The sequence below is a fragment of the Scylla paramamosain genome, chromosome 3 (genome assembly GCF_035594125.1).
Source record: "Scylla paramamosain isolate STU-SP2022 chromosome 3, ASM3559412v1, whole genome shotgun sequence".
Lineage (NCBI taxonomy): Eukaryota > Metazoa > Arthropoda > Malacostraca > Decapoda > Portunidae > Scylla > Scylla paramamosain.
Genome location: NC_087153.1, coordinates 209,619 through 222,642, shown reverse-complemented (window position 1 = coordinate 222,642; position 13,024 = coordinate 209,619). Strand labels below are relative to the sequence as shown.

The 13,024-nt window shown below is 37.2% G+C and overlaps 2 protein-coding genes across 5 annotated transcripts in view; one reads left to right on the top strand and one right to left on the bottom strand.

The window, feature by feature from the left end:
* The window catches only part of LOC135088960 (putative serine protease K12H4.7), a 38,748-nt gene that overhangs the window by 23,389 nt on the left and 2,335 nt on the right, over positions 1-13,024 (top strand). For 2 of the 3 annotated variants that reach the window (XR_010261349.1, XR_010261350.1), the window contains one exon: positions 4,517-4,722. Coding sequence is in view for 1 of the 3 variants with exons in the window: in XM_063984050.1 (XP_063840120.1) it covers positions 4,517-4,626 (110 nt within the window). In the remaining 2 variants the exon portion in view is untranslated. Of the gene's footprint in view, positions 1-4,516; positions 6,306-13,024 lie in introns of those variants that run through there. The other variant, XM_063984050.1, reaches the window with a different exon arrangement.
* LOC135088955 (rab11 family-interacting protein 1-like) overlaps positions 10,470-13,024 on the bottom strand; it is a 64,693-nt gene continuing 62,138 nt past the window's right edge. For both annotated transcript variants that reach the window (XM_063984048.1, XM_063984049.1), the window contains one exon: positions 10,470-11,861. In XM_063984048.1, coding sequence (XP_063840118.1) covers positions 11,843-11,861 — 19 coding nt within the window. In that variant the 3' untranslated portion in view covers positions 10,470-11,842. The remainder of the gene's footprint in view (positions 11,862-13,024) is intronic.

Below are 13,024 nucleotides of genomic sequence, written 5' to 3'. Positions count from 1 at the left end.
ACACACAGAATACAAGGGGATACAGTAAGAAGCTGAAGAAAGTTCACCGTAGAAGAGACATCAAGTATAGTTTTCCTCATAGAAGTGTGAACAAATGGAATGAACTCAGTGAAGATGTTGTCAATGCCGTAACTTTCCATGCTTTTAAGACCAAACTAGATAGATATAGAGATGGGATACTGTGAGATTACTCCTCTCCTGTAAACCACAGCTAGGTAAATATAACTAGGTAAATACACACAGTTTTAGATGCAGTGGTGCTGAATCATGCTGGATATGAGAACAAAATGCACACATACTCACACAGATTTAGATGTCATGGTGCTGCACCACCACACTACTGAATTTCACCACGAATGTGATGGCAAAACACACACTCACACAAGTCTAGGCCATCCAGCTGGAATATTTAAGCATTTTTCCAGTCTTTTCAATACCCCAGTTTTGTGATCCTTGAGTTTCATGCTATGCCTTTGGAAGAAAGTAATCATGAAACTTGAGAAAGTACTGTATATCCCCTGCTATTGAGAAAAGCAAGAGGAGAAAACACTGGTTTAATAATAAATGCACTGAAGCCAAGGCAACCTGAAACTTACTGTGGAACAGATATAGAAGCCAACAGTGACCAGGCTCATGAAAGATGCAAGCAGGCAAGGAATAATCTTTCTAGAATCAGAAAAGTTTTTTTTTTTTTTTTTTTTTTTTTTTTTTTTATGTAGGAGGGACAATAGTAAATCCCACCTAAGTCGAAGGGACAGGCAGCAGATAGGTGAGCAGCGGCTCACATAGCTGATCAGTTAGTGTTGCAAATTTTAGTTTGTTAATCTGATTAAATTTTTATCAAAATTTCAGTGCTTGTGAATTTGTCTTGCCAGTTTTGGTTCATTTTTCCAATTAAATTTTAATCAAAATTCCAATGCTCACACAAGTGGTGAATTCACTATACCAGTTTTGGTTTGTTATTCCAATTAAATATTTATTAAAATTTCAGTACATTATTGTAATTGTATGTTATAATGACCATGCATTGTTGCATATCCTATTATAGTTAGAAACTATATAAAAAAAGTGAAAAAAAGAAATGAGGAAATAGTGTTTACCTGACAGAGCAATTAGCCACATTAGCCTGTCTGAAAAAGTTGTGTGTGCAAGGAATGTTCTTAAATTTAAAGGTAAATATGACAGATTAACCTTAAAACATGGGACATTACAAGCTTGACTCAATCCCATAAAAATAAAATTAAGTAAGAAAATACACACACACACACACACACACACACACACACACACACACACACACACACACACACACACACAAATACAATCAAGCAAAGTAGACAACATTAGTGTGACTCATTGCAGGCTGAGATTGTCAAGCACACAAGTTCTAATCTTGTTCAGGCCTGAGTTTTTATTAAAGCTGATTATTGTCCATCCATCTCCTTTAGAATAATCACCTATGAGCTCTCATCTTGTTCTGGGAGGGCTTTTAAGTGTTGATGCTTTGAACCATCTTGCAATCCTGACCAGTGACAAGTTAACAGACACACACTTCCCTTAAATTTTCATCCCCAGGTAAAAGTACAGTAAATGGGTGTAATTGTCTTGTGATCATGTCATTTATTCAGTCTGAAGAAATTCTACTTGTGTAGAACATCACTAATACAGTGAAGGCTTTTCACAAGGTGCTTCACTCAACTCACACTACTATGAGTGAGAAATATAATTTCAAATAGAAGTCAGTTACATTGACACAGAATTGTACTTAAAATTAAGGAAAATTATTAACACAAAACAGGAGATAGGAATAAGCATGGAGGTTGAGGGTGTGAAGCAGCCAAACATGAGGATGTTCTTCCCATAACTGGCAGACTTGTTGGCTCAGCACACACTGCTGTCTGCAATGGTGCATGCCATTGGCTGTTGGATATTCTGAACTCCAACAGGCATGCTGTACTAATAAGTGACACCACTAAAGAGCTGAAACACATCTGAAATTAAGTACTCAGACCAAAATGTGACAGACAATAGAGTGATATAAGAAAAAGTTATGCAAATTACTAAGTCCATTGCCATAAAAATAAGACATTACTACATTGCTTAAAAATGTAGTTAGTAATTTGTTAATAATATGATAATATTAATTTATTTATTTATTTATTTTACTTATTAAGCTCTTGTATGCCTTCCTATTTTTTTTTTAGCTCTAATGTAATGTTAAATGTCATCAACTGTTGATTCACCAACTAATATAATTATTGGAAATTTGATCCCTGAGTAGTGCATTTGTGTGAAAATGGTACTGATAAAGGCAGAGCACTTGAACACTTGTACAGATAAGAGGGGTGTGTTTGGATAGGGAAAAATGAAGACTTTTATGCCATGGCTATCCCATTGGAGGGCCACTTTAAGAGGGAGCATGATATCAGAGATGAATGGATGAATGATACTAGAATCCATTTTTTTTTTATTATTATTATTATTATTATTATTATTATTTTATGCATCCCTAATTTACCATCATTCTGCAGCCCAATCATGAAAAAACTAGCATGTGTTATACAGAATTAGTGAACTGCAGAGTAGAATTAAGATCTGTAGTGTGGAGAGGCCAGTTCTTGGCTAAGCAGGAGCCAAACTGCTTCAAGCATCTGACCAATCAGCAACAGTCTCACAAAAACAGCTTCAGCTCCAAATGTCAGTTAGGAATGAACAGACTATATATATATATATATATATATATATATATATATATATATATATATATATATATATATATATATATATATATATATATATATATATATATATATATATATATATATATATCTGACCAATCAGCAACAGTCTCACAAAAACAGCTTCAGCTCCAAATGTCAGTTAGGAATGAACAGACTATATATATATATATATATATATATATATATATATTTTTTTTTTTTTTTTTTTTTTTTTACTTGCAATGCCACCTAGATCTGTTTTCAGTTAATCCATTTAGAAAAAAATCTGTTAGGTTCCATGTTAATATAAGTCAATCTTTCACCTGATAACATTTCAGTAAGTTGCACAGTTATGTATTGTTTCCTGTACAATAGAAGAGTTTTGATCTGATGCCTTTTAATTTTAACTGTCCTACAACCCTATTTTTTTAAAATGGATAGCAAAATTTCTAAAAATTTTGACTACTCAAATTTGATGGCTTATATACTCATATGTCCCAGGAAATCAACCTACATCTTACATTTCCCTTCCTTGTCTGTAAGCATTAGATATGGAAGCAATATATACCAGCAAGGCTTACTTTCTAGTATATAACATACAGTAACACAAATCAGGAAGAAACAGTGCATGACTGCAAACAAAATTTGTAAAGAAACTGGTGATCACCAATTTGAAGTCCCTTGCCTGGCCTACACTGGTTCAGAATCAACTTAGTGGTGACCATTAACTTAATCTTCATTACCACCCTCATAAAACTTTATAGTAGAGCATTTGTTTTAAATAATGGATGACAATGACCAGTGATATAATGATCACAATGATTCTCTTGGCTTTAGAGCTACTGTTGTACAGTGGGACTACACATCCTTTAGGGGCCAAGGGGTCTTCTGGTGCATGGGTTCAAATCCTGGCCATAGTCTGAGGGTAGGAAGAGCATCCACATGGGGTAACTATTCTTAAATGCCAAACCCAAAAGTCTTTCATTAGAAAGCACCACCTTAGCCCTGATAAACTAGGGAAACCAAATGCAAAACTGGAAGAAGAAGAAAAAAAAAAGATTCTGAAACTGAATAAATGGCTTTAATTTCATATTTATCACATTCTGAAACTTATTTTTATCAAGTTTTCATGTTTTAAGAATACATTTCATTGACACTTTCTTGTATTTTAATAAACTTGAATTTATCTTAAACTTCATTTATCACTTCTATCTATGTCCTGATGTCCTGATATCTTGGCTGATGTCCAAGAACAACTTCAAATACTAATCATCAAAAAATATAAAGCGATTGTTCAGGGAGACTCCCAAGTAAATCAAACTAATATGTATTTGTAAAATGCAGAAAAAATATATAAATTATAGAGTACAAGTCTTGTTTGAGGATAACATTAGATAATAGATGATTAGAGTAACAATGACATTCAGTGAATGATGAAAGAGGACAAGACTGACAGAAAGCTATATAAAAAGATGCAAAGAGAAATTTTTGCTAAGATGACTGAGAGTGGATAGAAAGTAGAGAAGTTTGAGGGAGGAATCATACACATTAATGATGATGAGGTCAAACATCTCTTGTCTTTTTTACTTTTATTAATTTAATTCATAAGTTATGTTTAGTGGAAGAAGAAAATCTTGAGACATTAATATTCTGGAATGTTAAAATTTCCATTTTTTTCTTTTCTCTGAAGTTAAAGAAAGATTTCAGTATTACTTGTGTCTGACATTATTAACTTGGTTGATAATGCCTCCAGAATATGATAATTATGTATTTGACACCAGGCTATTATATTGCAGGAACTGCCCACTGTGCTATCATGTATCCTGCTTCTCCTAGTGACCCACAACAGCTTCTTCAGGCCAGGAAACAAGTGTTTAAACTTATCCAACAGTGGCTCCAGGAGTAAGATGAGAACTTGTCTTGCAGAAGCACACCTCACATGTGGAATAGCACAAGAGAAGAGAGCCAGTTTTTACATGACTTTATGCACAGCCCCTTAAAAGTGAGAAAAGATTCTTTGCCTCCATTTATTATGTTAATATTAATTCAAGAAAGTTAAATGTATGTCACAAAATTGACAGCAGTGATATAATAATTTTCACAACAAATTTTAGTGGTACTTCTTAAGGGTTTATTAGACTGAGGTGTCTTTCTTTTATAATAGTCCGTAAACTTCTTTAACCCTTTCCTTCCGGTTCTTAAAATATTTTTCCGTTTGCTATGACGGCTAAAAATGGTAAACCTAGAAATTGTCAGAAAACTGTTTGAATACTAATAATGATTTTCTCTTTGTTATTCTGAATACAATGATGTACTTTGTAGCTCGATGTGACCTCTGAAAGTTCAGTTTATGCCTTATCAAGGATTCCTCCTCCTCCCGCTGTGTGATCCATATTCCAGAAACAGCCCGGAGAGCGAGGACACCACGCGCACACACACACACACACACACACACACACACACACACACACACACACACACACACACACACACACACACACACACACACACACACACACACACACTCTCTCTCTCTCTCTCTCTCTCTCTCTCTCTCTCTCTCTCTCTCTCTCTCTCTCTCTCTCTCTCTCTCTCTCTCTCTCTCTCTCTCTCTCTCTCTCTCTCTCTCTCTCTCTCTCTCTCTCTCTCTCTCTCTCTCTCATCTTGGAGGGGAAATTGTACACTTCCAATGAGAGAGAGAGAGAGAGAGAGAGAGAGAGAGAGAGAGAGAGAGATTTCATCCCTTTTCATATCAAGTTTCAGGCAAATAACATTATCTCTCTCTCTCTCTCTCTCTCTCTCTCTCTCTCTCTCTCTCTCTCTCTCTCTCTCTCTCTCTCTCTCTCTCTCTCTCTCTGACAAGTTACCTTTTACCATTTTATTATAAAATCGAAGATAATGAAAAAATTAACATGAAAGAATGATAGGTATCATCTCTCTGTTCTGATAAAACAGGTGGATCCTGTAAATCATTTTCCAAGTCCTCACTAATGTCTTCGCTTTCTTCAGTTTCTTCTTCTAAATATTCACTGTCACTGTCTTCAAACCCAGAAGCACCGCTAAATACATATGTTCTGTCCTGCTCCATGGTGAGTTATGATCTGAGATCCTTCACTCTTATCAGGATGTCTCTTCGCACTTATCATGGTGCTTTCCACCCAGTGGGTGCTTTCCACCTGGCGGATCGCTGGGGTTGCCAAGTGTCGCCTGGAGAAAGGGAAAATAGCTTAGTTACCACTAAATTTCCAGAGCTAGTGACAACACTACATGTGGAAACATGCCAGACACTTCCATTCACACCATCTGACTCGAGAAACCGCACTTGGAGCTCAAAATTGAGGAGCGAAAATTCTTGATTACGGGTATGATCGCCGTCGCTACGGACACACTGATGCAATCGTATATATACGATTGCCGGAAGGAAAGGGTTAAAGGATCAACTTCCAGTTCCAGCTTAAATTCACTAGCTAAACATATTTTTCTAATAATGTCATGATCATTTGTCAAGAAAATGGTTGATATTGATAGAACTAGTAAAGATATATAAGATATTTAGCATCTGGAAATTATATGTATTTTTCAAAATCTGCCTTGTGTTTATCCACAGTCAATGCAAATAACATCCACATCTGCATTGACATTCTCAGTTTTTGAAAAAATACCATCCTTATCTGCATCCACAGTTTAAGAATGAAGATATTGAGGAATCCTCATGATCGATATTCCCACTGAGAATAACAAAGCAGTGTATAAAATTGGCTATAACCTTGGACAAATAATGTAAGATGGAGTCCATGTGGCTTCATTCATATTTTACTTTTTGAGAAGTGCACTCTTCCTGGTGTGATGTTCACTTGTTCACAAATAATGTAATATGGAGTCCATGTGGGTTCATTTATATTTTACTTTTTGAGAAGTGCACTGTTCTTGGTGTGATGTTCACTTGTTCATAAGTGAACATCACCAGGAACAGTGCACTTTTCAAAAAGTAAAATATGAGTGAAGCCACATGGACTCCATGTTACATTATTTGTCCAGGGTTATAACCAATTTTATACACTGCTTTATTATATTATATTCAGTTATATTCTTAGTGGGAATATAATCATGAGGATTTCTCATATATTCATTCTTAAACTGTAAATGCAGATAAGGATACTATTTTTACAAAAACTGAGGATGTCAATGCAGATCCTGTTAGGTCCATCCACAGTGTCACAGTGATGCCAGATATAGGGAAATACCTTGTTTTGGGGAAGCCATAACACTATTTGTAAAGGAAATATCATATATGATGGCATGTAAGGTGCAGTAAATAAGGAAGATTGGGAAAATTACCATGTCTCTAATCCAGCCATATTACTTTAAGAGAAGGTAGACAGATTGCAGAACAGCCAGTAGTGTATGGCTAAAGATATCCAAGGTGATTTGTATTAGGCACAAAAAACTGTTACTGATAATATTCAGAGCAATATAATAATAATGAAAAGAACAGGCTGATATTACTAAATGAGAGATAAGATACCAAATGTACTAGAATTGCCAAGGAAGGAGCTACACCTGCAGTCTCCACTTTGTTGGTGATGACTAAGCTGATCAAGTAAAGGTTTGCTCATCAGTAAGCACAAAATCACCTCTGTTAACCATCTGATCAAGAATTTATTTACAAGAATCAATAAAAATATAGATAAACAATTTCTTCTATGAGGTCTGTGAAAAAGAAAATGATTCAGCTTATGGAAGCATGATGAAGACAAGCTTAACCATCTTGCAAGGGACTAAACCAGGTTTCATTCAAAGTACAGTAGGGTATGTGACACAGTTGTTATAACATACAACTGCAATAATGCACTAAAATTTTAATATTTAATCTAAATAATTAAGTAAAATTGGTATAAAAAACTTGCCACTCATGCAAGCTCTGGAATTTTAGTAAAAATTTTATCAGAATAATGAACCAAAACTAGCAAGACAAACTTGCCATTCATGTGAGCACTGAAATTTAAAAAATTTAGTCAGAATAACAAACTAAAACATGCAAGACTAACTCACCAGCTGTGCGAGCGGCTGCTCACCTATTCACCGCCTGTCCCTTCTTCCCTTTTTTCCTTTCCTCTCCCCTCTTTTGTCTTGTCTCAAACTTCCTTCCCTTAGGGTTGCCATATATGAACTATCAAAATTCCAGACACCTTCACTAACCTGATTATGGTCCTGATATGATACTGGAAAACATGTAAATTAATTAAAAGAAACTCAACTTATTTACCTTTGCATATGGCTGATAATAAAATAATGTGTCATCTTCATTGATGAACCCTCTTCTTGCACTGCTCTCTTATGTTTCTCAGAGCTCGCATGTGACTGTAAGTCATTAATGCCTTTATGTGCCAGTGAGACAAATGTTCCTGGTTTACATACCAAACACTCAGCTTCCCACTCATCCCTGCCTTTTTTGAAGCACGGGAGTTTGTTCTGCATCTCTGCAGTGAATTTACACTTTCGTTTGGGCATCTTGACAAGAACAAGTAATAGTTGTAACGACGAGGTCACAAGGCCGCAAACAGTAATTCAAACCGACCCCTATCAGAGCTGGTGAAAGTAGCTGGTGCTTAATAGTAGTCAGAGCTCGACTAATGTGAAATCTCACAAGATGTTTACTGGAAAAGGAGAGTATCATAATTTAGTTTTTGGAGTTTGAAAAGAAATTTCATGTAACATGAATTGCAAAATTAGAGGTGAGCTAAACTTTATAAATATATTTACTAGAATGACTAAATCTTAGTTCTTTGGTAAAAAATAATGAAGATTAAAAATAATGAGCATAGTCATTAGTATTGTTGCCTTTAAGTGTAATGGACAACTTTATATAAAAATTGAAGATATCTGCTGTCCATACATACTTGTATTTAATCTTAACAAGGTAAAAGGCGATAAAGTTCCAGGACTGGTGCCACACAAGTTTTATTTCACATCCAGGCTACAAACTATAGGTTATCTCCTTCGAAGTAATCCCCCTGGCACCGCATGCACTTGTCCATCCTTCTCTGCCAGGCTTGCATGCACTGCTGGAAGGATTCTTGCGGGATGCTCCTCAGCTCCGTCGTCACGGCCTTTTTGATGTCGTCCGCATCATCAAAACGGGTCCCCTTCATGACCTCCTTGAGCTTGGGGAAGAGGAAGAAGTCGCACGGAGCGAGGTCAGGTGAGTAGGGCGGTTGCTCCAGCACGGCGATGTTCTTCTTGGCCAAGAACTCTCTGATGCTCAGGGCATTGTGAGCAGGCGCATTGTCGTGGTGAAGCAGCCACGAGTTGCCCTGCCACAACTCCCGCCTCTTCTCGCGCACTGCACGAAGCAGACGCCGCAGTACTTCTTTGTACACATGTTGGTTGACTGTCTGGCCCTGTGGCAAGAACTCGCAGTGGACGATGCCCCTCACATCGAAGAAAGCGATCAACATGACCTTGAAGCTGGACCTGGACTGCCTTGCTTTCTTCGGCCGTGGCGACGCCGGACTCTTCCATTGAAGGCTCTGGCGTTTGGTCTCCGGGTCGTACTCAAATACCCAGGACTCATCGCCGGTGATGACTCTCCTGAGCAAGTCTGGTTCAGTTTCCAGACGCTCGAGGATGTCCTGACACACCTGCATGCGTCGTCCCTTCTGGTCATCGTTCAGGAGTCTCGGCACCATCTTCGCACAGACTTTCCGCATGCCCAGATCTTCAGTGATAATCTTCCACACGCTGTTGTGGTTCATGCCAAGCTCATCTGCGATCTTTCGAACAGTCAACCGACGATCGTCACGCACCATCTGCTTGACACGCTCAACATTGGCCTCATTCCTGCTCGTTGAGGGTCTTCCACTCCTGGGGTCATCTTCCACGTCCTCCCGGCCCTCTTTGAACCTCTTGCACCACTCAAAAACACGTGAGCGTGACATTGTCTCATCCCCGTACACTTTTTGCAGCATACCCAGTGCTTCTGACGGCGTTTTCCCCAACTGCACCAAAAACTTCAAGTTTGTTCGCTGTTCAGCGCTCATTGTTAAACGACCTGCAACAGAGGACATGATTTTAAAAGCACGTAAGAAAAAGATTAGTGACTGTAGAGGGTTGGGAGCGCAGTTGTATACTCCAGAAGGATTACTTTGAAGGGGAAATATGGTGGTTTGTGGCTTGGGTTTGAAATTCATCTTTTAGGACACCAGTCCTGGAACTTTAATGACACACCTCGTATATATAGCATGAAACTTCAGATGGTGAATGTTTTCAAAGCTGATGAGTTAACAAATTATCCTAAGCAGGTTTAAAAGTGCTTTAACAACCTTGGTGTGATCCAACCCATATGGGATTTATGCTTCCCTCTTCAGATTGTACTGAAGCATAATTATCTAGCCATTTGTATATTTTGTTGTATAGCTACACCAGACATATAGTATTATTAAATTTGTTAAGTAGTTTACTGGTATAGGGATAATGAAAATGCATAAATATTCAGCTTTTTTATAATAATATTTGTTATATATATATATATATATATATATATATATATATATATATATATATATATATATATATATATATATGTTTTTTTTTATTATCATTTTTCTATTTATTTATTTATTTTATTTTATTTTTTTTTGTGAATGAACACGGTTGGTTTGGAATGTTATAAGGCACAAACAGTAACATGTCTCTTTCATCAGACAGCTTTTCCCCTGCCTGATTTACATCCTTAAAAGCTTTTTACACACACACACACACACACACACACACACACACACTTGTAGGCTTGTGTAGCTCTTTGTTTCCTTAGTCATGAAAAGTCTTAATAGAAGTTTTGCAGTTGGATATTTATAGTTAGCCAGGAATCACATGTGTGTCTAACAAAGTCTTCTGAAATGTGCTGTCATAATCTTTGCATTGACAGGATAGGTTGTGATTTTCTTTCAGTTCAAACTAAAGTCTTCTGACACTATGCAATGTTTGTTAATATGTATAATTTCACTTTCTTAAGATGCAGAGTTGTGTGTCAAGAAAGGCTGCACTGATTTGATGACAGGACTGGCAGGAAACAAACACCACCACACACACAACATCCATGATGATTGTGACTTTGCTTTGCCTGATGGCTTGTTAAGACAGAATACATTCAAGGTCCACAAACATCTATTGTAAATAAATATATTGCATGATAAATTCTCAAGATGAATCTCTTTGTGAAAAGCAAATAGCATCCTATTTTTTTCTGTTTTCTTGACTATTCCCTTGATACTTGAGACTAAATCCCAGGCTTATTATTCCTCTAACAGTACTAAAATATATTTGAAACAATGGACTGCAATCTCTTACTAATAGATACAAAATAAATATCTTATCTAGGAAAGATGCTTTGGCAGTATATTTACACTTGAAGCTCATTTTGATGTATTCAAAATTCTTGTAAAGTATATCACTTAATTACATTCCTTACACCCATTATTAGCCACTAGTCATTTTGGTATCTTGATATTTTGCACATAAGTGGTTTATTAGGTCTGGAAAATATGAAAAACTCTGTCCACATAACCCACCACTGGGCCAGCCAGCCTACCACCCTTCACCTCATCCCAGATGTGACAAACTGCATCTCACAGCACACCACACATTTCCAGACTTCTTCACTCCTCCATACAACTATCTAGCCAGATTTGCATGATAGGAATACATTTATGCTGCATGTGCATCTGGCAGCTAAAACACCAGAGAAATGGAAGACATGGTCCTTCTCTTATGTGCCTGGGAGTTGCACATCTATTACCATTTATTCAAGATCAAACAGGTTTATAATTATCCTTTCTTACCTCCCAGGTTCTATTTGCAAAGGATCCCTGAGAATCCTTACACCTGAATAAGTCCTCTCAACATTTATCACAGAAGGTACCTGTACTCCAGTGTTAAAGGCACCTCATTATCCTTTATGTATAAAAATTTGCCAGTGCACTTTCTTGCATTACTTCAAGGCATGGCATAATCATTACTGCTTTAATATTCCACAAGTCCAGTAACTGGTGGTGGGGAACTGCTGCAGAAGGCCACTACTGCCACTCAGGCAAGACCAGCAGATACATTCATAGTTGAAAACTTCAGTAGTTACCAAAAACCCTGCAACAAAATGTATCTATTAATATCTATGAAACAAATTTATATATACTGCTGTTAATACTCATTATTACTACTGTACTGTAACTGTAACTGTACTGTATTTTTTTCATAAATCTGATCAGTCTTAATTTATTCATAAATCTGATCATAATCAGAAGGACCATGGATGGCTGACTAGGGTGTGGATGACTGGACCTTCACTTGCTGGTCAGTATACACTGTGCATGATGGATTTGTATAAGTGACTCTGTCAGTATACAGTATGTTTGGAAAGTCTTGATGCTACCTGGAAAAAAAAACATTGTTTATGGTTTGGTGGGAGAATAGTGGATAAGCAAGTATGTACCATTGAACAAATCAGTATTTATTTGCATTCTCCTTCCTCTTTACAATATCCTGAAGGCATTTGGGGACACTGGATGCATGGTTTTGCCCACAGCTTCTTGACTGTAGCCTCAAGCTTTGGCAATGACATGTCCATACCACAGAGCTGTCTCTTCATGTATGACCATAAATTTTCGATAGGATTGATATCTGGGCTATTCTCAGGCAAATCAGTCAGTTGACCACTGCTTAACTGATTTTGCAACATGTGAAGGAGCAGAATCTTGCATAAACACTTTTGCCTGTGTTTTTTCTAAGGAATCAATCACACAAAACATCACTGAAAAGCTCTAAATAGTTGTTTTGATTTACTTTAACATTAGCAGGAAGACTAACTACTAGTAGTTCACCAATTCTATAATAGGTAAAGCAGCCCCAAACCATAAGTGATGCTGGGTGCTTCACAACTTTAGAGGTGTACTTAGGGTCCAAGGGGTTGCTGCCTGGCTCGTGAAGATGGTCCCCAGTAACAGTGAAAGCCACCTCATCACTCCAAACCACCATCTTCCATTGCTTCTCACTGCAGACTAGATATTTCTTACAAAATTTGATCCTCTTCTTTTGTACTGCAATTAACAGGGGTTTCTTGCTGGCTCGGTAACTTTTGTAGCCTAGGTCATTGTGCAGCTGTTGCACACTCCTCACTGACACGTGTTCTAGTAACTGTGTTTTTTTCTTTGATTTCCCATGCTGTCAGCCTTGGTTCTTTAGCAACCTGCCTGGAGATAAGTGCATGTGTCTTTGGAGTGGTCTTACGAGGCCTGCCAGACTTGAAAAGT